Genomic DNA, 21,878 nt, shown 5'->3' with positions numbered 1-21,878 from the left:
AAAGTAGGGCTTTGAGAGAATATGAATGGAAGATGCAGAAAAGCCACCTTGCTTCCTTTATTATTTATTATCATCATCATTGTGGTGTTGATGATATGTCGGACAGCAACAAAACAAGTGGAAGTCACAGCCAGCACCCAGTAATAAAGAATTTAAAGTATAAGAAAAATAAATAACCTAAACCTCCAAGCAGGATCACACAATGTGCAGGTGCCAGCTCTCTCCTACTGACCACCTTCTAGTGATGTTACGTCTGACACTGAAGCTCCAGTGCGTGCTTTAATATATATCACAACATACCACAGAATCACTGAATTACCTGCTCAGTGGCACATACAGTCTGTCTTTAAGCACCTTCAGTGTCCAACTTTAGCACATGTACCCTACTCTTCCACTTCATCACTTTGGTTGTCTTTCTTTATCCCTTTAGTTCTTCTGTCCTTGTGTTTACTGTAAAACAATATTCACACAATATTTTATTGTCAAGTTTGAAACATATTGAAAAACGTAAGTCAAAGTATGATTTGAGACAAGGGGAATTGAACCGGGGTCCACTGTCTAGGAGGGCAAAATTGTAACCATTAGACTATACACACCTTAGATCTGATGATGCATTCTTAGGTCTTATATACATCGAAAGTCATCGGGTATGCTGCGCTACATCCATTTCACTAGCAGAGAGCAATCTGCATTCTCTCATACGAGGCTCTGAGTACTGAACCCATTTTCGACAGTGTGACAGACACCTTCATTTTGCCATTACTACCTCCTTGATCCCTCTTTCATACTCTATCAATTTAGCTCTGCCCTCTAGACCCAACCATTAGAAAATAGGGGCAACAAAAGAAACATTAAAACATCCATCTACATCTATTCCTAAAATATGTTAACATGAAAATAACAAACTTATAACAGAGGTGATGTAGGATTATGAAACAAACCTAAACTATAAAAAACAAAGTAAATAAACCACTCAAGCCCCTCACAGGTCTATAAAGCACCTTGCTAAGATCTGTAAACTCCTACTCCTTTACAAAGATGGACCCTCTTCAACACCAGCCCAGGTAAGTCTGTTTGTTTTAAAAGATGAGCCTTGCTCCATCACAATCACGATTCACCCTCACGGATTTTCAAGAAACATAGTCAAAGCATTACAAAGTACAGTAAATACAATGAGTGCAAAATATAAAATATTCCTAGTACAAAGGAGCTAAGACAAGTGTAAAACACAATAGCGTTCCCTCCCTTGCCCACTAATCTAACTGTAGCACTTTTATCATTTTACTGTAACTTCTTACACACACACACCAAGGACAGAACTCTATTATTTCTGCACTTTGTACTAGGATGTGTGCTTGTTGTATTTTGTACTGACTGTATTTACTACACAGGTTTTGAAAATGTTTCTAGTGAGAACTGTTAAGTGGTCCTGGGTAAGGGTGTGTGCTAAGAAAGAAAGAAAGAAAGACTAAAAAGAGAATATGGTATGGTAATTAAAACATCTGTAGGTACAGCATGATCATAACATTGATGATGACTGATGACTATGATAATATAAAATACCATATTTTCTAATCTCTTAGTAAAAATTGAAGGAATCTGCACTGCATCACAATGCCTTTTATTTTTAGATATGTATGCGTATTGTATGTTTATATTTTTAGTTTAGCAATCAAATGAACGAATTTGCTGTTTCAGCCACAATGAATGAAATCTGTGAAGCTGAATAGTGTATATTTAAAGTTAAAGTATATGTTACATTACAATGGTGGTGAAACAAAAGTTGCTAGCAAATGTTAATCTAATACAGTTTAATTGCTGACTGTAACCTTTGAGTAAATATCTGGATGGTGAATCCTTAGGAGCCTCTTTAGATTTCTTTTTCCCACATATTGCGTAGGTGCAGCACTCAGATTCTGTAACCTCTGTGACCTCTGGTCAGATGCCCTGAGCAGTCTGGGGTTGAATGCCTAACTGCACGCAAATGGGGCAAAACTGCGCGTCCTCCAGGGCTCTGTGGGCCTGCTCAGTGCCTAAGCAGGCCATGCAGTGCTCCTTAGCGTCAGCGCTGGGCATAGCAGCAGTGCCAGAGGCACAGAGGCAAGGGGTGGTTGTGGCACCGTGCTCCATCGTAGCAGTGGGTGGGGGCTGCTCAAGATATATAATGTACACAATAGGTGTATATAGACTTATAAACACACTATTGGGAAGACAAAAATGATAATAAAGATAATTATATATATTCTCTATATGCAACCAGGTCAATAAAGAGTATCCAGACAGTGAGGCAGTCACTATAGGAAAACAACAGAAAATACAAATATATGACTCTATAAACAGAGCAGCAGCGTGGTGGAAGCTAGCAACTCGGGGGCGGTTCTGGTTGGCCCCCAGTGCAGGCACAGCCTGTGACGACACCGGCAGGGAGCGCCGGGTGGAGTTTAAAAGCGCGCCGGACGCGGGGAGAGGTACTCGGACTCAGGACTTGCGGCGCGCCGGGCTGAAGATCGCCGGGGCCGCAGGTACGCGGCGTTTAAACACACGGAGCCACACTGGACGCAGCGGAGGTGACCTCGGTTTGCCTTAATTGCCATTTTCCTTTGCCCAACTCCTAGAGCCCTGGGAGGAAGGCAGATGCCATCCCAGTAGCCCGTAGGTGGTGTTTCCGGGGAAGAGGCGCCTCCTTCCCGACAAGGGAACAGGGGGAGTCCGAGGAGTTTTATTGATTTTATAAACCCGCGCTCAATTGCTGGAAAATAAAAATAATGCTGTGAAAAGAAACCATGCTGAGAAAGGTGGTTAGACACAGCGATACAAATTAAGAAGACAATATGAATGTCAGTATATATGTGTGTAAATGGTGTTTATTAATGAAGAGCTGCTCGATACTGTCCCGATCTTTTTGATACTTATCGATTCGGAAAGCTTTCGGTAACCGTCCGGCTGGCCGGGCTTTTAGGGTCTGCGACTCGCAAATCTACCTCGGGTTGTTGAATCTATGAATCAAATTGCAGATATGCTTTACAGCCTCCGAGGATCCGCCTCCATCTGCCTCGCAGGTTTGAAAGCAGGTGTGAAGGAAAGGCTAGAGCCTGTATAGCACTATTATCCCCACTCGCCTCCTCCAAGCCAGCGCTCCTGATCTTCTCCCCTTCATCTCCTCCCTCCTCAACTCCTCACTGCTCTCTGGCTGTTTCCCCTCTGCTTTTAAACAAGCTGCCGTCATCCCACTCCTCAAGAAACCAACCCTTGACATCACCTCTCCTCAGAACTACCGCCCTGTCTCCCTACTCCCCTTCCTCTCCAAGACTCTCCACGGTCAGCTCTCTGCATTTCTCTCCCAACACTCACTCCTTGATCCTCTGCAATCCGGCTTCCCCACAGCTCACTCCACTGAGACGGCTCTCCTGACTCACTGACCCCCTCAGCTGACCTCCCTCTCCTCAGTCCTCATCCTCCTCGATCTCTCTGCAGCATTTGACACCGTCGATCACTCCATCCTCCTCTCCTGCCTCGCTGACCTTGGAATATCTGGGACTGCTCACACCCGTTTCTCCGCCTGGATGCACTCGCACCACCTCAAGCTCAACCTCTCCAAATCGGATCTCCTCTTTTTCCCCCCCCCCCCTTCCTCTCTTCCTTCTGCTGATCTCTGCATCTCAATTCCCTTGAAATCTACGACACTCTCTCCCTCTTCTTCCACTAAGTCCCTAGGAGTCACCCTCGATCCTGCTCTCTCCTACGCTCAGCACATCACCACGCTGACACACACCTGCAGATTAGTTTTCTTGAATTTAGGTCGGTGTAGGTAGGGTTACTCTTGGTACTCAAAGACACCTTTGGTTTGTTTGAAATTACACAACAACTGGGTATGTGACTTGTGAAATCAAGGGTTGGATTGTGACAAGAGTTAACTGTAGTAAGTTGTACTGCTTGCCCTGTGTTATTAGCTGAATCATTTTCAGTTTCACATTCACGCGATAATTGCAGTTGTCTACTTAATGAAATAAGTCGCCTGCTTAATTGTAACTTGCAACATAAAAGCTGTTTTGCATTACAAAGCTGCACGCTCATTAAATTAAATAGTCTTTTAGAATCTGGAAACACAAAGTTAATTGCAAGTTAAAAATCATTGCTTGATATATTAATAAGCAGATGTTATAGTGATGATGTTTCTTACACACACATATATATATAATCATACACTAAATCATACACTTTGCAGGCATGACATGGAAAAGAGAAGCTGTCAATCTAAGGAAGTGGAAACATCTTGGGGAGCTTCCATCCAGCAGTGGATCGATGGGCTGAGGATGTGGTAATGATATATAAACACACATGCACACATACATACATACATGGAAAATACATAACTCGGACTAATGACATGAGGCAAGTATTTTGCAAGAATGTCTCCGCACCCATGACCCACAGGAGGGAGGGTGCAACACAATGGTCATGCAGTTGCAAAATCATCAACAGCCTTGTGCTTAAAAACGTAATGTATCGCAGTGTGTATGTAAGTCCTGTATCTGGAGCGGTCACTCATTTTGTTGCAGGAGGGAGCAATGCTCAAGTAATGTAGTTTAATTATGACTTAATGAATTGTACACAGGGCCGGTGCAAGGGTTATTGGCCTCCTAGGATCTGCCACCAAGACGCCCCCTGCATTGTTTTGAATGTACTGCACAATTTAATTGAATGAAACGATAACATGCAATGAAAAAGATACTTTATTGAGCAAAAACTCATAACTAACAATCAAAATGATAATGAACAGTAGCTGCTTAGTTTGTAGCCTACTATTAATACTCAAAAACATCTGATTACTTAATGATGGCTGTGCGACTATGCTTTCTAAAAGTGCTAAACAGTGTAGTATCAGTGTAGTGCAGTGGAACCAGTGGTAGATTTTGATCACTCCTGAAAATTATCAAAATTTGAATGGAGGTTTGATCAAAACTTCATTAGGTTGGTCTCCTCCACATTCAAGCCTAATAATCTCCAGCAATATTTTTTGATGAGCTCCTGTAATTTTATAGAGATAAATAATGTTTTACCCAAAGCGCCATATCTGAGAATATACACATATATTCAGTAAACAGTGGCGTAGTGTGATTTTTCTGGAGGGGGTCAAGACCATTAACTGTACCGCTCTAATAGCATGGCAGAGTGAAATTCTTAGAGGGGGATGGGGTGATTTATTGGAATTTATCAGACGTGGGATGGAAAGATTAACAGTGACTAAAATTCGAACTACGAAGAGGGGGATGATGACAACAGCATTGCATATGTTTCCAATCAGGGGTGCCCCTCAGAAAAGTACACCATGGCTTTGTAAACTAAGCAATAAAGTCTTGCTCTTATCACACACATTATCTATTCTCTAATATTCACAATGGTTAAAGATCGAAATGAGTTCATGTCCTTATCGCCCAATTTAACACCCCAGGACTGGGAATTAACACAGAATCTGTCAGGGAAATAAATTAATGGAAAAAAAAACTATTTTCTCTCTATATATACATACAGAAGAGAAATGTTAGTCTCAGATGTTGTCTAACAAAGAAAACAGGAAAAAGCTCCCTAAAGGGCAAAAAGAATAATCTAGACTTCTGTATCGCAGTGACAGTCTGGGATAGAGAACCCAAGTGTGGTGTGAAACAATCACAAGAAGATAATGCACAGAAAGGCTACTTGGAGGGTAAACATGACTTCGCAACGGGGATCCATTAGCCTTAACAAGGTGCTGAAGAAAACAATCCAAGAAAAACAACTAAAACTAAAATTCGGGAGACTGTGACCTCTTGCGATGAACCGGGGAAGTGTGGGGTGAAGGCATGACAACATCCAATAGGATATTGATATGTCGCAGGAAGAAACGGCGAGTTTCAGTCGTTCTGTACATGTGTGTTCTCTGTGCGGCAGGGTGTCGCATGAGCTGATCCTGTAAAAAAGTAAGAGAAGTATTATTGTTACAGGCTGATGAAGTGGTAAAATAGGAGATGGGGAGCCATCATTACCTGAGCTATTTTAGAATTTAAATATTTGCAGTTATAAAAAGACTATGCTAACTCATATATGTATCGCAGTGAATCGATCTAAACCCAAATGTTTGCAATTAATCAACGCTAATGTTGCATTACACATGAAACACAGTAGTAAGTGATCAAAGCGGCTTATGTGTTACTCAGATGAGTGAAATTATTACCTCTCCTGTTCCTGGTGCGCTTGCGGTTTCACTGAGCCAGGCCCTTCCTCAAGCCTTTGTACTGCAGACACTTTGCCTTTTAAAAAAAGAGAGTGCATCAAAACCAACACAGTAAAATCTAGTGTAGAGACCTTCTGTTTGTTTTAGTGGAAGACAAACTGAAAGTTCAGAAATAACAAATAATGTGAACCCCTTACTCTAGGGCCACCCAAGGATCTGATCAGAGGCTTTTCATCAGGTGCAGCTATAGCTGAATAAAAGCAGGCCGCCAGCAGGGGGTGGTGTGTGGAGACTGCTGGACTCTGCAGCATTACCTCGTGCCATCGCAGAGTGGCCACCGGGAGGGCCAGGTGGCAGTTGGAACAAGTCCTGATCTCGTCCAAGTCTGCGCCTTCTGTCTCCTCCCAGCCTGGTCCCTTGCACCCCCACAGTGGATAGGGGGTGGAGCGCGAGGAGCGGGGCACCCCAAAATGAGGCCGGGGGTCCTGCTGGTAACGGGGTTCATCCTTAGGGGGGGACTCCGTATAGCAGTCCACCTGGAACCGGAGAAAGGAGAGGGGTGAAGGGCTAGGAGATGGGGAGCCACCATTAACTGAGCTACTGTAAATACCGTTAAATAGACTGACATGATCAAATTGTTTTGTATGTTTTAGTTCCTCATACGCAAGGATGTGCGTATCAATTTCTAATTCTGTTGGCAATCTGGCAGACTGAATAACAAGGCATTTATTTTACCAAGGGCTAACGTTTTGATGATAACTTGTCTATTTGTGTGTGCGTGTGTGTGTGTGTGTGTGTGTCAGGACAGTCTGTAACTGTCAGTGTATGTGGAGTGCAGGGTCACAGTGAGTGAAGCGGGTTACCTGGTGTGCTTTCAGCTGCTCAGGGGGGAAGGACTTCATGCAGTACCAGCACAGCTCAGAGGAGGGCTCTTCAGACCACAGAAAACATTGAAAGATAAGACAGGTTTAGATATTCTCCTATAACCACACTCTCTAGCATGGGAGTCTGCAGCCCTGGTCCTGGAGAGTCACACTAACATAGTTGTGCTCTGAGGGATTTGTTTGCTATGGTATAAACCACGGTCAGTGTTGAATGGCCAAAATAATCCACCAGAGTTAGTAACAAGATACTGAATTATTACAACACTTAGCATGGTGGATTGTTATTAGTTGAGGTTGAGTAATATGGATTTTGCTACTTTGACGTTCAGCCTTAGTTTTTAAATAAAATACATAAAATACATTGGTGCCACAGTGACCTTTCAAACCCGTTCACATGAATCAGACAGCCCATATCACAGGGGATATTTGTAAACAAGCTGAGTGTGAAGGATTTTATTCAAACCACAGTTTGAGATCTGCAGCTGCTACACGTTCGTATAAAGGGGAGAATAATAATTAATTTGTGGAACTGTATAAGAGGACAAGTGATTAACAAAACCATGATTTCTAAAATCTAAAATGGGAATCAGTTTGAAATAATGAAGTAAGCAATATTAATGATAAACAAAATTGGTTATGGTCCTTAAGATGTATAAAAGCAGTGAGATCTAAAAGTCAGAAGGAGTGATGTTTATGTGGAAATTAGTTTGTAATGGTGTATATTTTTTTGTTTTTTTGAGTTGCAGTAAAATGAGATGCTAACAGTACATAAGTAAGCAGGAGTATAAGGAAGCGTCATGTAATGAGTTCAATAAGTGCATAGAGTGCTGAGCAGCCATGGGGATATATACCTGTACATCATTTATAGATATATTTAAAGAGTCGAATTTAATAGCGCGTTCAGTTCTCTCGCAGTAACGTTCAATGTAATGAAATCTGCAGTTGCGGGTGCCTGGCCAGCAGCTGAGACAGAGCTGTGCTGTAAAACATCCAGACAGGGCTGTGCATTGCTTCCCAAATCCTGTCTTTGTGCTCGCTGTCACCAGATCAGGGCCTGTATGCTAATGAAGAGAATCAATCCAGTAATCAATCGCTCAATCAGTGGGTTTTTGCTTGGTACAGCTCCTTATTTTGCTGATGACATAGGATACAAGGTTTTGAGCCGGGCACCAGGTTATTTAATCAAACCCTGTTTTCCAGTCTAAATGAATCACTAACTCAAACTTCCTTATTTATTTCACAGTCTATATGTTAGTAGGATTGAAAACCCAAGAATTCAGGGCTCCCACAACACTGGCACTGGCAGACACTGAAGGGCACAGGAAATGATGCCAACTCACTCTGTGTTGGAGCCCGAGGGATAGGGGCCGCTGTGTCCTCCAGCACCTCACTCTCGGTCGGGGCCGTAGGGGTGCAGGTCAGGGCGTGGGCATCCACATCCCGGAGCTTGATGTAGCGGCCGCAGTCGGGGCATTGCTGGGTCTTGCTCCCACACTGCTCCCGGTGCTCCTGCAGCTTCCTGAACGGGAGCTCCAGCTGGCAGAACTCGCAGCCCAAGACCCTGTTCTCACACTGCTCAGACTGGGGACAGGGAACACGCACACGCACAGACACAGACACATGCGCACACACACACACAGACACACACACATGCACACTCTCTCTTAGGAGCACTTTCAAAACCTTTGACCACCACTCCCTTGATTTCTATGGATCAGGTAAAATGAAGGGAATGAAAGTACTACTCTGTGCATCTAAATGTGCATATCCTGGGCCTGACATTGTCTAGCAGAAGAGATGTTGATGTATGCAAATTCTGACATGCAAAGGGCAAAACTCAAAGGTCGTTAAACTGGATTTATTTTCCAGCACTATTTTACCTTATGCTCCTCCAGTTTGCAGTTCTCTACCTTCTTCTTACACTGCGGACATCGGACCTGGGCAGAGAGGGCGTGAACAGAAAACAAATCTGCATGATTTAAAGTGAAAGAAAAAAAAATATTCTGATAGGCTTTGAGAGTAATATTAACACAGTAAGCAAACAATGTCACAAGAAAACTAAATAAGTGGTCAGTCACTGCAAATTAAATGTATTCTGCATACAATGGGGCGACTGACCTAGTTCTGTGCTGCCACAAAAAGGCTTGTATGGTGGAGTTTATGCTATAAGTAGCCTATTTGTTACAGCATATATTCGATTTTTTAAATGTTTTTATTTATAATGACAGAACTTCAAGTAAACTGTAAGAGAGCCGAATGCGTTTGGAATAGCACAAATGTGAAACCGGTACAATTGTGGTCTGCATGAAGCTGCAGGTGGACGACACAAACAAACTTGAATTCCTTCCCTTTTACAGAAATTCAAGTTCGATTATATTTTCCTGGTGTGAAACAAATCGAACCTAAGCTGTGGGGAAAAATACAAAGTCTGTTTACAAGTGAACAACAAATCAAATGATTTGTGAGTGAACTAGGCGGGTAAGTGCCCTAAATCATTTATGCAACAGGAGCAGCAAAGACACAGCACTGGCCCAGTCCCGCTCTGCATCACTAACGCAACCTGAAAGGACGACAAAGCTACCACCTCCCCCCCACCCTGGCCCCCTAGTTCGATCCTGTCAGCAGGCTCCTCAACAAAAGCACCACGGGATGAGAGCCCTGCTGGAGAGCCCCCCCACCTACTCTGAAAGGTACACAGGATGACATGCCACACTGGAGATACGATTACTCTCACTGCCTCGCTGTTCACAGAGGAGCTGGCCTGTGCTAGGGTGCCCTCCGCCAGTGTGACTCCGACCTGCACTCTTAGACCAGGGAAGGTGGCAGCAATTAAATCTAGCCCATGAATGTGGCTTCTGGGTGCTTTCCAGGACCCGAGCTGCTCGACACCATACGTGCCAGTGAGGAACCCCGTTTTCGGACCTGGCTGTGCTCAGTCTGGCGATGCTCCTCAAGCTGGTCGTGGGGCACTGGCTCATCGCAGTCAGGGCACAGACCCAGGAAGCGCAGACAGTGCGGCTCGTGAAGGGCGAAATTGGCCACCGCCACCTTCTTCTTACTGTGCCAGAGAGCCAGGGCATGGGAGAGGGGAGGGGGAGGAGGAAGGGTGGAGAGGGTTAACATATTGCAGTCTCAGGATATGAGATTGGCCGTTAAGAGTTAAACATTAGTACTGGTTATAGAACACCACAGCAATGAAGAGATAGCAACCCCCCCGCAACATGTTTGTGCCTTCCCGGGGATTTAATATCAGCCTTTGAGGATTCATGATCCCAGAGGCTGGATACTGCTTGTTTTTAGGTGTGCTCCCTTTTGTGCTTTGTGTTCTATCACTGACAGCTATGATTTTGAATTCTGTTTAGTGTTGCTCATGCAGTAGCACTCTTGTGGTCTAGTGGACTGTTACAGGAGCTGCTGGTTCAACCAAAAATCTAAATCTACTTTATTTATTGTGCTACTATTATATGTGCTGCTATTGTTATATGAAAGCAAAACAGTGGTAAGAATATCAATACAGTGAAACAGAATTAGTTAGACAAAAACAGGCAATTGCACAGCAGAATAAGAATTCAATTTTGCCCTCTGTAATCAGATATACTGCTCTCTGTACCCCGGTGTGTTTATTAATTTCAACTAAACCTGCTTCCACTCCACCAATCATGTTGCTCTCCTGCTACTCCTCTCTGACTTCGTAACTCAATACATTTACTTTCAGTCCTGTCTGCCTTAAACTTGATTCTGTGCTGGACAACACTGTTATTTCACAAAACAGAAATGAAGAAGAACAAAACAGAACAACTTTACTTTTTCACAACAGCTGTCAGAACAGCCTTATTTGTAAAACTGTTTCAAATCCACACCCGGTTTCCTCAGTTAATTCTTGTCCCTTCTCACCTTCCTAGCAAACTCGACCCCACTACCCTGGTTTGAGTCTTAGGTCTCTGAACACTGTGAAGCCTCTTGACTCTGTAAAAGTGCTTAAAGAAAGTTAAAGTACAAGTCGTGGGGTGTTTATAGTCCTTACCAGTTGCTGCACACTTTGCTGTCTCCTGCTCTCTCCTCCATGTTTAGATCTGGTTGTTTTTCTTTCACTTCTGAGAAACTGAAATTGAAACCACTTAATATTTCATAAGTCTGAAACGCTCACAAGCAGATTTGCTGTAAACTGTAAGAGCCCCAGTCTAGTGTGTCAGGCCATATCCTCTCTTCAGAAAGTCAGGGGAAGTTGAGTGATATATTCAAATATATATATTTTAAACCAGAAAGAATGATTTACAATCTTGCTCTCTCAAGATCGGTATAATGGCTGCAGACTATATGACATTCTGTGCATTAAAAACAAAAATAAACAAGAACAAATATTTTTAATGTGAGGCCAATAAATCGTATTAATATTTCTTAACAGTGAAGTAACTGACAAGGTATAGATCCACACTATTTTACATAAATAGAAAATGCCACATTATTGTGACTCTTCTTATGCAGCTGTCGAGAATTAGTTTATTTAAAAGATGTTTTGCATTTTCATCACAGCCAGCTCTAAATGCGTGACTTGTCAATCCAGCTGCTGTTTGGATGGAGGTTATCGATTTACAAATGTTTACGAGTCTCCGGAGAACCGAACGCAACAAAAGGAAGTGAAGAATGGTGGGCAGGAAGGTACTGCCTCTCAGGTACTGTTGTACTCCTCTCTTGCTTGTTAAAGCTGAACATCAGGTGAGCCATCTGTTCCCTGTGTGACATTGTGCCTGGGTTATTCCATTGCCTTGGGATTTATTATTATCGGAAGAAAGTATTACCCCCCCCAAGGTTTACTGCCAGGCCTCCTGTTGAAATGCATCATAATAAGGATCAGTAACTGCCTGTGTTTCTGAAGCTTTTTCATTAAGACAGCCGTACATCGACAGCCGAGCACGCCGGTGGAACATTTTCTTTGACGCTGTCAGACTTTTCTTGCTTTTATTGCCCCTCGTCATGAGCATGGGTCCCTCTTATGTCTGCTGTTGACTTGTGCTGCTGTTCATGGATGGCTACTATATATATATATATATATATATATATATATATCTTTTTTTTTAATAATATGTATTTCTGTTTTTATTTTTACTTTCCCCCTCTTCGAATTTTCTTTTATACTTTCCCATCGCCAAATATAAATCACTACGGTGTCCCCGTTCTGTACACGGGAGGGAATTGTGTGGCTGATCTGTATCCTCTGAGACATGTGCTGCTCAGCCACTCGAGTACAGAAAAGAAACAAACCAGAGCACAATAAGCCACTTAACTGTAGATCTCTCTGATAACACTGCAGAGCTCGCAGGTGCCTGGCTGGCCCCAGGCAAACCAAGTATACTCCAGCTGACTCTAGGCCACCCAACCCTGGCAGCTACGGGATGCAAAAAAATAAAAAATAAGCACAAATCAACAGGGGCCCGAAGCAAGACTGATTTCAAAAACAAAAATAGGAGATTAATTGAAAAGAAGAGTCTTTTTTTATTGGTTGGACAGAGCCGTTTTGTCCATTGCCTTATTCAGGGTAATTATAAACGTACTCAAAACCTCTTTCGTGTACACACAAAAACTGGGAGGCTCACACAGAGTAAAGCATGTATTAAAACTAGAATGCAAAATCTAGGCTTCTGCCAACTTCATTCCCTGACTGCAGATCTAATGGGAAGAGTAAAGTACGCCACCTACACTTGGAAGGTGACGCATTTGGATGCAGTTCAAGTGATTTGCAAGCTTGTTGAATACTCTTTCCTGCTAGAAACCATAGCCGTGAGTGAGTGAGAGACGGCAAGAAAAAAAGACGGAGTGAGTGTGCTTATGCATGAACTTTTTTTTCCTCTCCTGCTTTTCCTATGCAAACCACACCATTCTGGGCTCACGTTCAGTATTGCTGAAGACTGCATCGGAGAAACTGCAGCATCTCTTTACTGCTACCTCCCCTCCTGCTCTCTCACCCTATCTCTCTCTCTCTCTCCCCCTCTGTGTCTCTCTCTCTCTTGTCTCTCCCACTCTGACACACACAGGCACAAGCTCCCTCTCTCTCTTTGCTGTGCAGCGGAGCCGCAGGACACAGGCAGGGGTGATCCAAGGGCAAACTGTAACTGAAGCGGGCGAGGGAAGATGGCATCCAAGAAGCAGCAGACAGAGGCGCGCTGGGAGCTGGTGAGATGGTGAGTTGGCTCGGCGGCTTGTGATCGGGGGAGGAACGCTGGGCATCACCCTGACAACTGGAAGCGCAGGCAGCCTGTCCCCCCTCATGTAGCGCATCAGAGAGTTCATTTATCACCTGCACTGTTCTTGATGACTCCGGCAGCTGCTCTCCAGGGAGGCTGTTGTAGCAATTTGAAGCCTTTTTCCAGGACTGTGTTTGCAACATGTTTTTTTATTCAGCTTTGATTGATTTTAGTTTAGCTTCTCCCATGAGTTAGGGCTACACTTTGTCACAGTACTAATTGTATTTGTTTCTTTGGAGCAGTTAATGGGAAAAGTGTGATGTGCTGTATGTTGCTGTGCTGTGCTGTGCTATGATGTGCTGTGTGTTGCTTTGAGGTGCTGTGCTTGTGTGTTGCTGTCCTGTGCCGTTGCCTCCTGAAAACCACATCTGCCTTCAAAATGAGGGGCGGGGGCAGAACGGCCCTGCCATAGGTGACAGTTTTACGACTGGGTTGCAAAAAGATGCTCAAGTGCAGTCAGGCCTTGCGGAGACCACAGCCACGGTCAATATCTATGCGCGCCAGTATTTGGGTGCATATTGACTTCACTGGCAGTGAAGGCTTCTGATTGTCAGTGGGGTCTTATCCATGCATGGCTGCTGTATCGCAAAGAGCCTTTCTGTCACCGAGTCGCTGGAGCAGTTTCTTCAGGAGTATAACTCTCACCGACTGCAGAGCCAAAGCTGAGGTGGGCGGATGTGGAAGTGCCAAGGTGCAGAATATTGACTTTAACTTACAGCATTTACCATGAATTCTATTCCTTGCATGGATGAGGCAATGCTTTCCTTTGTAATGCAATGTGGTGCCTTTCTTCATGCTATCAAAGGGGAAGGCAGTGCCAGTCTTTAAAGCACTGAAGTGTCTTAACCTGAAAAGTTTTAATACAGACACTTGTTTTTGTTTATTGCCGTTATTCTGTACTGTAGTGTATGTTTGAGCTCCCCTTCTAAAGAAACTTGACAAACAGTGACTTAAGCTGCCTACTTTGCCAGGTGGGGAGGGCCTGTTTGAAAAACTTTGAAAGAATGCTTTTCTGTCTTCTATTTGTCTGTTTGTTCAATATAAAGAACTACTTTTTAAGAAACTTAGTAAATAACTTTTTGGAATCCACTGTAAGTGAAAGCAGCGTGAATTGTTGCAAGAGATTCTGGGTGTGAGACGGGTGGGCTTGTCTGCTTCAGAGCATTCAGTGGCTGGTGCTGCTGTACTGGGGCCTGCAGTCTGGCTGGGGAGTAGGGGAATGAGGGAGCGGCCTTCTCGAGCCAGTCGTGGAACCGGGGGTGTGTTAAAGCAGCCGACGCATCAGCACTGAGCCTGCTCCTCTGTGTGTGTGCTCCATCTGCCCCTCTCTGCTTTTCAAGGCTCATAAATGTTTCATTAGTTATCATTTAGAGCACATTTCCGGGCTGACTCAGAGCTCTGCTGTAGCATGAATTTTGAAAAGCAAGCACAACCATTGTAAGGCACCTCTACGAAAGTTAAAATGGGGCCAATTTAGACCCGAGACCCAACACTGCTCCATCACGTTGTTCAGCCAACAGCAGAGTCACTGGCAGGCAGTCATGCATCCAATTATGTCAGACACTGTGGGTGCTGCATACATCGCATACAAAACAGCCTGAGTACTGGCTGATAATCATGTTGTTTGGCCAATTCACGCAACTGTATGGTACAAATTTGAAGGTGCATCTTGGAGTATTGTCAGTTGCATCTCAGTTCAAGTATGTATGGCAAAAAGCTCTGACTAGTGTTGTTATTGTTTTTTTAGTTTTCTTTTTCATCCTCTTCGCCTCCAACAGGCTCGAGGCAGGACTCGGTACAAACAGCAATCAGCTCCCTGATGCTTTCCATCTCGTTGCCAGGAAAGCATCCAGGTCAATACATGTTTCGGCCTAGGTCCAGTTGTCCTGCATCCTGAGATAGTGAGAGCCCTTCTGATTGGCTGGCTTAGATCAATGTTTTGTCCAATAACTCCACTTGTGAAAAAAACTAAAAACCTTTGTTCCCAATTAAACAACTATACTGGCTACTCATTGTATTTTTTATTAAACAAGTAAAGTTATAGGTAATTTGATTAATTAAAACAGATTAATGTACTTTACATGTAATTTGATATAGATTGTTATATAAACTATAGGCAAAATGGTTAATATGCACAAATGTCAGTACTTTATCGAAGTAATTATTTATTTTATTTAATGACTTGTGCTAAAACGTTTACAAAAATGTTTAATGGAAGAAAAAGACTTAGTCAGTCTAATCATGATAGTTTTTCTACAGAATCTAACTTTAGGATGGTAGCAGAAAGTGAATTTGTAATATAGCCTGGGCTGTTGAACTGAGCCTCGAAAAATAAGGCGTGTAATTCAATAATCACATCTGGTAGGGAAACATTTGATTAGAGAAATGAAAACGGGCAATCTGAGAAAAGACCTGGAGAGCACGGACGTTTAACACACTGATTTTACACGATAGAGGAGTGTTAGTGCTAATACTACCACCAGCGCATCGTCCATGGAGTTACCCTGGAGTTGTGTGGAGGCACAGACCTTTGTTTAAACACTGCATTGGAATAGCAAATATCGATGCAAAAAATCCAACACTCAATCCACTGAGAAGACCACAGATTAGCGCTCGCTCTGCGTTGGCACCCTTTTTTTCCACACACACATATGCTGTCCGTCAGTGGCTGGGTCTGGCTCTGCCACTCGGCTGTGTGTTTTGTAGCGTCTGCATCCGGAGCCGTGCCCCGGTGAGTCATCCTTGAGACGGTCTCGGCGGTCTGGGAGGTCTGGCTCGCCTGCAGGCACAAAAGCAATTAGGCTGATGGCATTTCTAAGGGTTGGCAGATGAGATGGCAAATTGGCTTGACACATAGTTCTCAGTCCTGTGATTGCCTGTGCCCACAGCAGTTTTACTACACTTTTTGAGAGCACTCACAATAGCTTTCATGACCCACAGGTTAATTGTGCCCCTTTGTTCTCCCTGTTTGATTTTAGGGGTCAAATTGGTATTGTTGCATGAAAGGGTGATGTTAAACAACCTGCCATAATCTGCAGGTAAATATAGCCCTGAGGGTAAATGGCAACCCATTTCTGGGGAGCAAAAGGGGTGTATCTTAACTTCCCTAATTTTCCCTTTGCCCCTGCCTTTCCATAAATTATCTCTTACATCAGTATCCCCCCTAAAAAAATACCCACACAGTTCTATTTTAATCATAATTATTGTATGATTATGAGTTCCTCTCTAAAGTAACAGATGGAGGCAAATGGGCTAGAATTTGCTATTCTCTAGCTAAGTAAATACATACATGAATAGATCATGATTTGTTTGTTACAGTTCCATGAATTCACCAGAAGCTGGCAGTATAAGCCATGCCAAACATGCCGATCTAATACAGCAGGAAGAGGTAGACACAGTACTGTTGTACTCACGGCTGTCAGTTATGTCAGGCTGTGAGTGTATCTGAAGGTACCTTTCTCTCTGGACAGCAGATATTGGATCCTCAAAGTATCTTCACAGATAAAATTAACAAACATTTTGCTTATTCATGCCATTTAATTCCACTTTCTAATAGTTCCCAGTTAAATTGTAATTGGTGCATCGTACTCTTCAAAGAGAGTGCTTTAAATGCTTCTGAATGGCTGACTCCAGGTTCTTCAGCGCTGATCTCAGAGAGGGCCACAGGGGCCGGTAACACAGGGAGCACAGCGTTTTAATTATGCAGCGCTGCACGGCTCTTGTCCGAGTGAAGAGAGCATTATAAACACTGAATCGACGGCGCCCTTGCCTCGGCGGGGCGGAAGGCTCTGGTTTCTGTCTCTGAGTGCTGATTGTCAGCATCCTGAAGCACGCTCAGAACCACTAGGCAGCTCCTATGAGGGGAGTTACATGTGTGACAAAGTCAAGCAGGGCTCTTGTCTCTGCTAACAGATGATAAAATCTGTGCAGCTGCAGCGCAATCAGAGACTGCTGACTGAAGGGGTAGGGTGTTCTCACAGCCTTAAAAAAAAAAGTTACGTTCATTACAGTAAATGAGTTACAGTAATCTTTGATCCTCCAGGCAGGGTAAGTGGGTAAATAGGCACACAGACCATAGATCGTAATCGTCGGTGTGATAGGGTTCAATTTGATGCTGGTGTGTTGAAAGCGATTGCCCTAGACGTGCCAGTTAAACCCGTTCGGGGTGACACGTAAGTGAAGCAAGAGGCAGAGATGAGCAATGCTGCGATTGTAAGTGGAGAAACCTCTGCTGTTTGCTCCTTAAACACAAATCCCAACAAGGCGATTAATCATACTGTGCGTTGTTTGAAATGCAGGCACGTCAGAGAGGGCCGGTTTAGAATCGAGGAGCGGACTCTGACGGCCTTCCAGTGGCTCTACACCCCCTACCAGCACCGCATCGTCAGCAGGGCAGACCTGCACTCCACTGACAGGTACAGTGCCAGCATGCCCGCCTTATCCACCCACTTTTAAATTAGCTCAACCTTGCCCCACTAGGCACTGAGGTAAGACAACTGTGACACAACACCAAGCACCAACCCGAGCACACACCAACACCTCAGCCTCTTGTAGCCGTCGTGCATACAGGAGGTTGGTATCTTCTCTGAAGGGGGCGGGAGTCCTGGGTCTAAAGGTTTCAACCCACAGTGTGACGCGCTCCATAATCCCCTGGTTTTTGGCGCTGTGTTCTTACCTTACAGAAGAAAGCACCGCTAACAAACAGGGCGGTGATGCAGGGATTATTTCAAATCACTACCTTCAACTTCTCCCGTCCCTTTAAACAATAGTTTCCTTGGCAACCCCTGGGTATCTTCACCAATTAGAATTGTTGGTTGTACAGGCTGTGCTGCCTTTGAGACCCCAAGCAGGAAAGGAAACAAGACCATTACATACAGCAGCATGGACTAGTGAGAGAGAGAGAAAGCTGATTAAATAGGCCCTGGAGGCTGGACTGCACCGAGTGTAACCTCCCCCTGGAACAGCACAGTGTGGATGATCCAGATTTTGGTGTGCTATGAAAGACTAGTAGACTTCAGTCTGGTAGGGCAGTCTTTGGAGTCCAGTTGGGTGCTGAGACTCAGTGGAAAGGAAGCACAAGCACAATTAGTACACAGTAATTATGTGCTTTGATTAAAACAATGTTCTCTGGTATTTTGTTGTTTTTGTGCCCTGTCTTACGCTGTACAAACCTTCTGCAGTTTGAATCCTTTTCGTGAGTCCATTATGATCTTGTGACATATGCATCCGCACCCCCCCACCATCCCACCACCAAACCACAACAAAAAATACTCCTATGTTATCATCCCCTCCTGGTGCTTCACTGTGCTTGTTGAGCCACTCCCTTTTGTGCGTGCTCTTTTATCTCCGTTGCTGTATGATGGCAGGACTCTGTATGAGATGTTTTAGAGTCCGGAGTGTAAAGTTTGGTTGTAGTCGGTGTCCGTGTGGTGTCACAGTGTTTGCAGTGCTGGGCGGTGTGTGTGGACTAAGGCTTACTCTGTGTGTACCTGTGTTTGCATCTCTGCCAGCTGTTTAAAAAGGCCAGTGAAGCGGAATGGTAATAAAGTCAAACGTCTAATCTCATAAAATCAACATATGCATATAGCTACAGCCTCCCAGAGAGCATCGAGGGGCTGCTCTTTAGTTTTCACTGTCTTTTTCCGTCTCCTTTTCTGTCTCCTACTGTCATCTGCTACCTCCCTCTCTCTCTTTCGCTCTTTTACTCTCTTCTCTCCTTATTCAGTCTCATCCTGTTCATCCCTCTCTTCCCCTGCCCTCCCCCACTCTCTCTCTCTCTCTCTCTCTCTCTCTCTCTGCCCTCCCCCTCTCCCTTTCTCTTGTTTTCTCTCTCTCTCCTCTCTCTGTAATTGCATCTCTAATGTTCGAACAGGCAGTTGTGGAAAAATGTTTACCACCGGTATTCCAGTCTGCAAAGGAACAGTCGGGGAGACCAGGCAAGATTTTAAACTACCCATATAAGAGAGCAAACAAACAGAAATGTACTGGATAACCAATCCTTAATGTATTTACTGTAGTATTTGTCTCATAACCTGTTAATTTTTTATGACCCAAAACTGTTGCTGCATGTTGTCTTCTAATTGCAAGCTTGTGTTCCTCTCTGCAGTTTTGCGATGGACAGTTTTTATGATGTGGGAACGAGTGCAGTACGGAGATTTTGCATGTGTTCATCGCAGAATAGTCTGCAACTTAAACAGAACTGCCAAGTCTTTAACATACAGGGTATCATAAGGATCTGTGCATGTTTAACTCTCTGCGTCCCTGTGAGTCTCCTGGTTTGTGCATGATGTGCGGGGATAAGCAAAGTGGTTTAGTCTCATATAACGTAAATTGACCTCCGTTTATAGTCCCCTTTGAGGTGTTATTAGTGTCCTTATTAGTAAGAATAAGGTAATTTTGTCAAATTTTGTAATTGCTCTTTAGTGTCTGGTTTTATTCCAGTTGATCATTTATCCATGCCGATCTTTAGATGGCAGAATGCTGGGTTATATTGTGGATTCATATGATTTCAGTCATTAGATAGTATTACAGTGAACGCTGTGTTTTGATCATTTAACCGTAGGAATTTAAGGCATCATGCTTGTTATATTACTCCAGGGCCCAGGGTGGTGATTAATGAATTCAAAGAGAAATTCTAGGTATTAATGAGCTATGGGGTCAGTCAGCATTTATGTAGAACCAGAATGAAAAAAAAAAAGTTTTTGATTTTTATTTTGTCCTTTTCTTTTCACCACTGGTGTCTTTAAGGCATGCTGTGTTTAATTTGTATTGAGCCGGTGTGATGAGACTCACTGAAGTGAAAAACAATGAATTAAACAAGGAGTCCAAAAGTGGGTCTGTGTCACTCAGCTGTTCCCGGTAAAGGTCTAGATCATACACCTGTAAACTCCTTGTGAGTGACACTGGTCACAAAGAGGAATTGAGGAAGGCTGGAGTTCAGTGAAGCAGCGTTTGGTGTGAATGGTTCTTTATTTCTTTTAGTGGATTCCAGCAACACATTTTCCAGGGATCTCAGTGTGGGCTCCCCAGCCTGGCAAGGCTGCGTGGAGGGATGTTGCATCTATTGCATTTTGCAGCTGTTTGCGGGTGTACGCCACACAGCTTTGATAACACACAAACGGAAATTGACTTTTTATTAATCTGTAATCAGAAGACGGCATCCACGATAGTGGCATCTTTCCACAGCAACAGAGAGGGTGTGTAGGTGGGGGGGAGGAAGTGGCGTGAGCAGGGATTCAATAGAACAGCACCGAGTGCAATGAAATAGATGAAAAGAAAAGGTGAAAAACGTGATGGAGATGGGCTGGCGTCTCTCCGGTTGACACTGACCTTTCGTTGATTAGATCCTGTCAACACTGATTTACAGTCTTAAGCCATCCTGCACAAATCTGAGAGAACACATTTATTTATTTATTTATTTATTTATTTATTTATTTATGTATTTCTGATGCTGTTTTGCCAGACACCAGCTATGCAGCAGAAGGCAACATTAATATTAGCATCTGCAGCAGATTTGAATATCATCCCACAGAAGCTGCTGGCAACAAGGCTTTTCTTCCTCTCTTCCCCCTTAATATGACTATTAATTGATGTAATTACTTGTTCGTGTGATTTGTTTTCCTGGGGGGGTCATTAAGGAGTTTATGTTTGAATCACACTAAAGTGGCAGCAGTCCTCTAGTAGTAATAAAGTGCATATAAATGTGTACATCCCCTGCAATTACAGCTGTCAATGTGTGATACAAGGTGTGAAAAGGATACTGGCTCAGGTCATTAAAGAAAATGCTTAAATGAGTTAAATTGTTTGCCGTCTCCATGGAAAGCTTATTGCTGAGGACTTGATTGTAGGAATTAAGAGTTTGAGCATAGCTGATAACATTAAAAACAGGAGGCTCATCTTAACACAAAGGGTGGTGGGGGTCTGGAACTAGCTACCTAGCCACCCTTTGGGATCAGTGAGGTTGCTAGCTAACTCAACGAGCTAGAGGGGTCAGATTGTTCCTGTGTTGTGAATTGAATGAATTGAAGCATTGTTTTGTGCACCTTAGCTGGGGACAACAGCGATTGCTTGTGAGAAGGGCTCCAATGCACTGCGGTTGTTTTTTATTCACCAAACCTTTTCAGTTGCTTATATTTTCTTCATCCCCTGCAGTCTCTGAACAGACATTCAAGGAGAGTTGAGGTACACATCAGGGCAAAAGTGTTCAACACTTGTCCATGCACGATTGACGATGTATTCGAGCATGAGGTGGATTCAGTCTCTACAGAAACTTTGCCATAAGGAGGTTTGTCCTATTTGTCTTCATGTTATGAGTAACTGAAATGAATACAAAAAATCCCCCAGCTTGTTTATCATTGCTAGCTGCTTGCTGCCGTTATTTTGCCAGTCTGCCGCCCCTCCCTCGCCTCACAGCTCTGTGTGGGATCAATAGGAACTTTGAAGCCAGCTGTGTCAGCCGAAGCGCAACTGCATCTCCGAGAGCGACTGCGCACGTCAATCATCTCCGGGATGAAATCGGGACGGCTCTGTTACCATTGGCAA

The 21,878-nt window shown here is 43.8% G+C and overlaps 1 protein-coding gene across 1 annotated transcript; it reads right to left on the bottom strand.

The window, feature by feature from the left end:
- Positions 1-4,715: 4,715 nt before the first annotated feature.
- xaf1 (XIAP associated factor 1) lies at positions 4,716-11,210 on the bottom strand. The gene is made up of 8 exons (XM_066695950.1): positions 11,120-11,210; positions 10,018-10,153; positions 8,976-9,032; positions 8,436-8,676; positions 7,075-7,142; positions 6,526-6,747; positions 6,212-6,287; positions 4,716-5,947 (listed from the first exon to the last, which is right to left on the bottom strand). The coding sequence occupies exons 1-7, from the start codon at positions 11,158-11,160 to the stop codon at positions 6,240-6,242; spliced, it is 813 nt and encodes a 270-aa protein (XP_066552047.1). The 5' UTR covers positions 11,161-11,210; the 3' UTR covers positions 4,716-5,947; positions 6,212-6,239.
- Between the last annotated feature and the right edge of the window lie 10,668 nt (positions 11,211-21,878).

This window comes from Amia ocellicauda, chromosome 22 (assembly GCF_036373705.1).
Source record: "Amia ocellicauda isolate fAmiCal2 chromosome 22, fAmiCal2.hap1, whole genome shotgun sequence".
NCBI lineage: Eukaryota > Metazoa > Chordata > Actinopteri > Amiiformes > Amiidae > Amia > Amia ocellicauda.
Note: the sequence above shows the minus strand (reverse complement) of the source record. Positions and strands in the feature narration are given on the sequence as shown.

Bases quoted from the DNA above. Each gene is read 5' to 3' on its own strand.
- xaf1 (XM_066695950.1), bottom strand. From the start codon at position 11,160: ATGGAGGAGAGAGCAGGAGACAGCAAAGTGTGCAGCAACTG. The intron at 8,677-8,975 runs GTAAAATAGTGC...CCCTGTCCCCAG, and splicing joins GCAAACTGGAGGAGCATAAG to TCTGAGCAGTGTGAGAACAG. The intron at 6,748-7,074 runs GTAACCCGCTTC...CTCCGGTTCCAG, and splicing joins AGCAGCTGAAAGCACACCAG to GTGGACTGCTATACGGAGTC.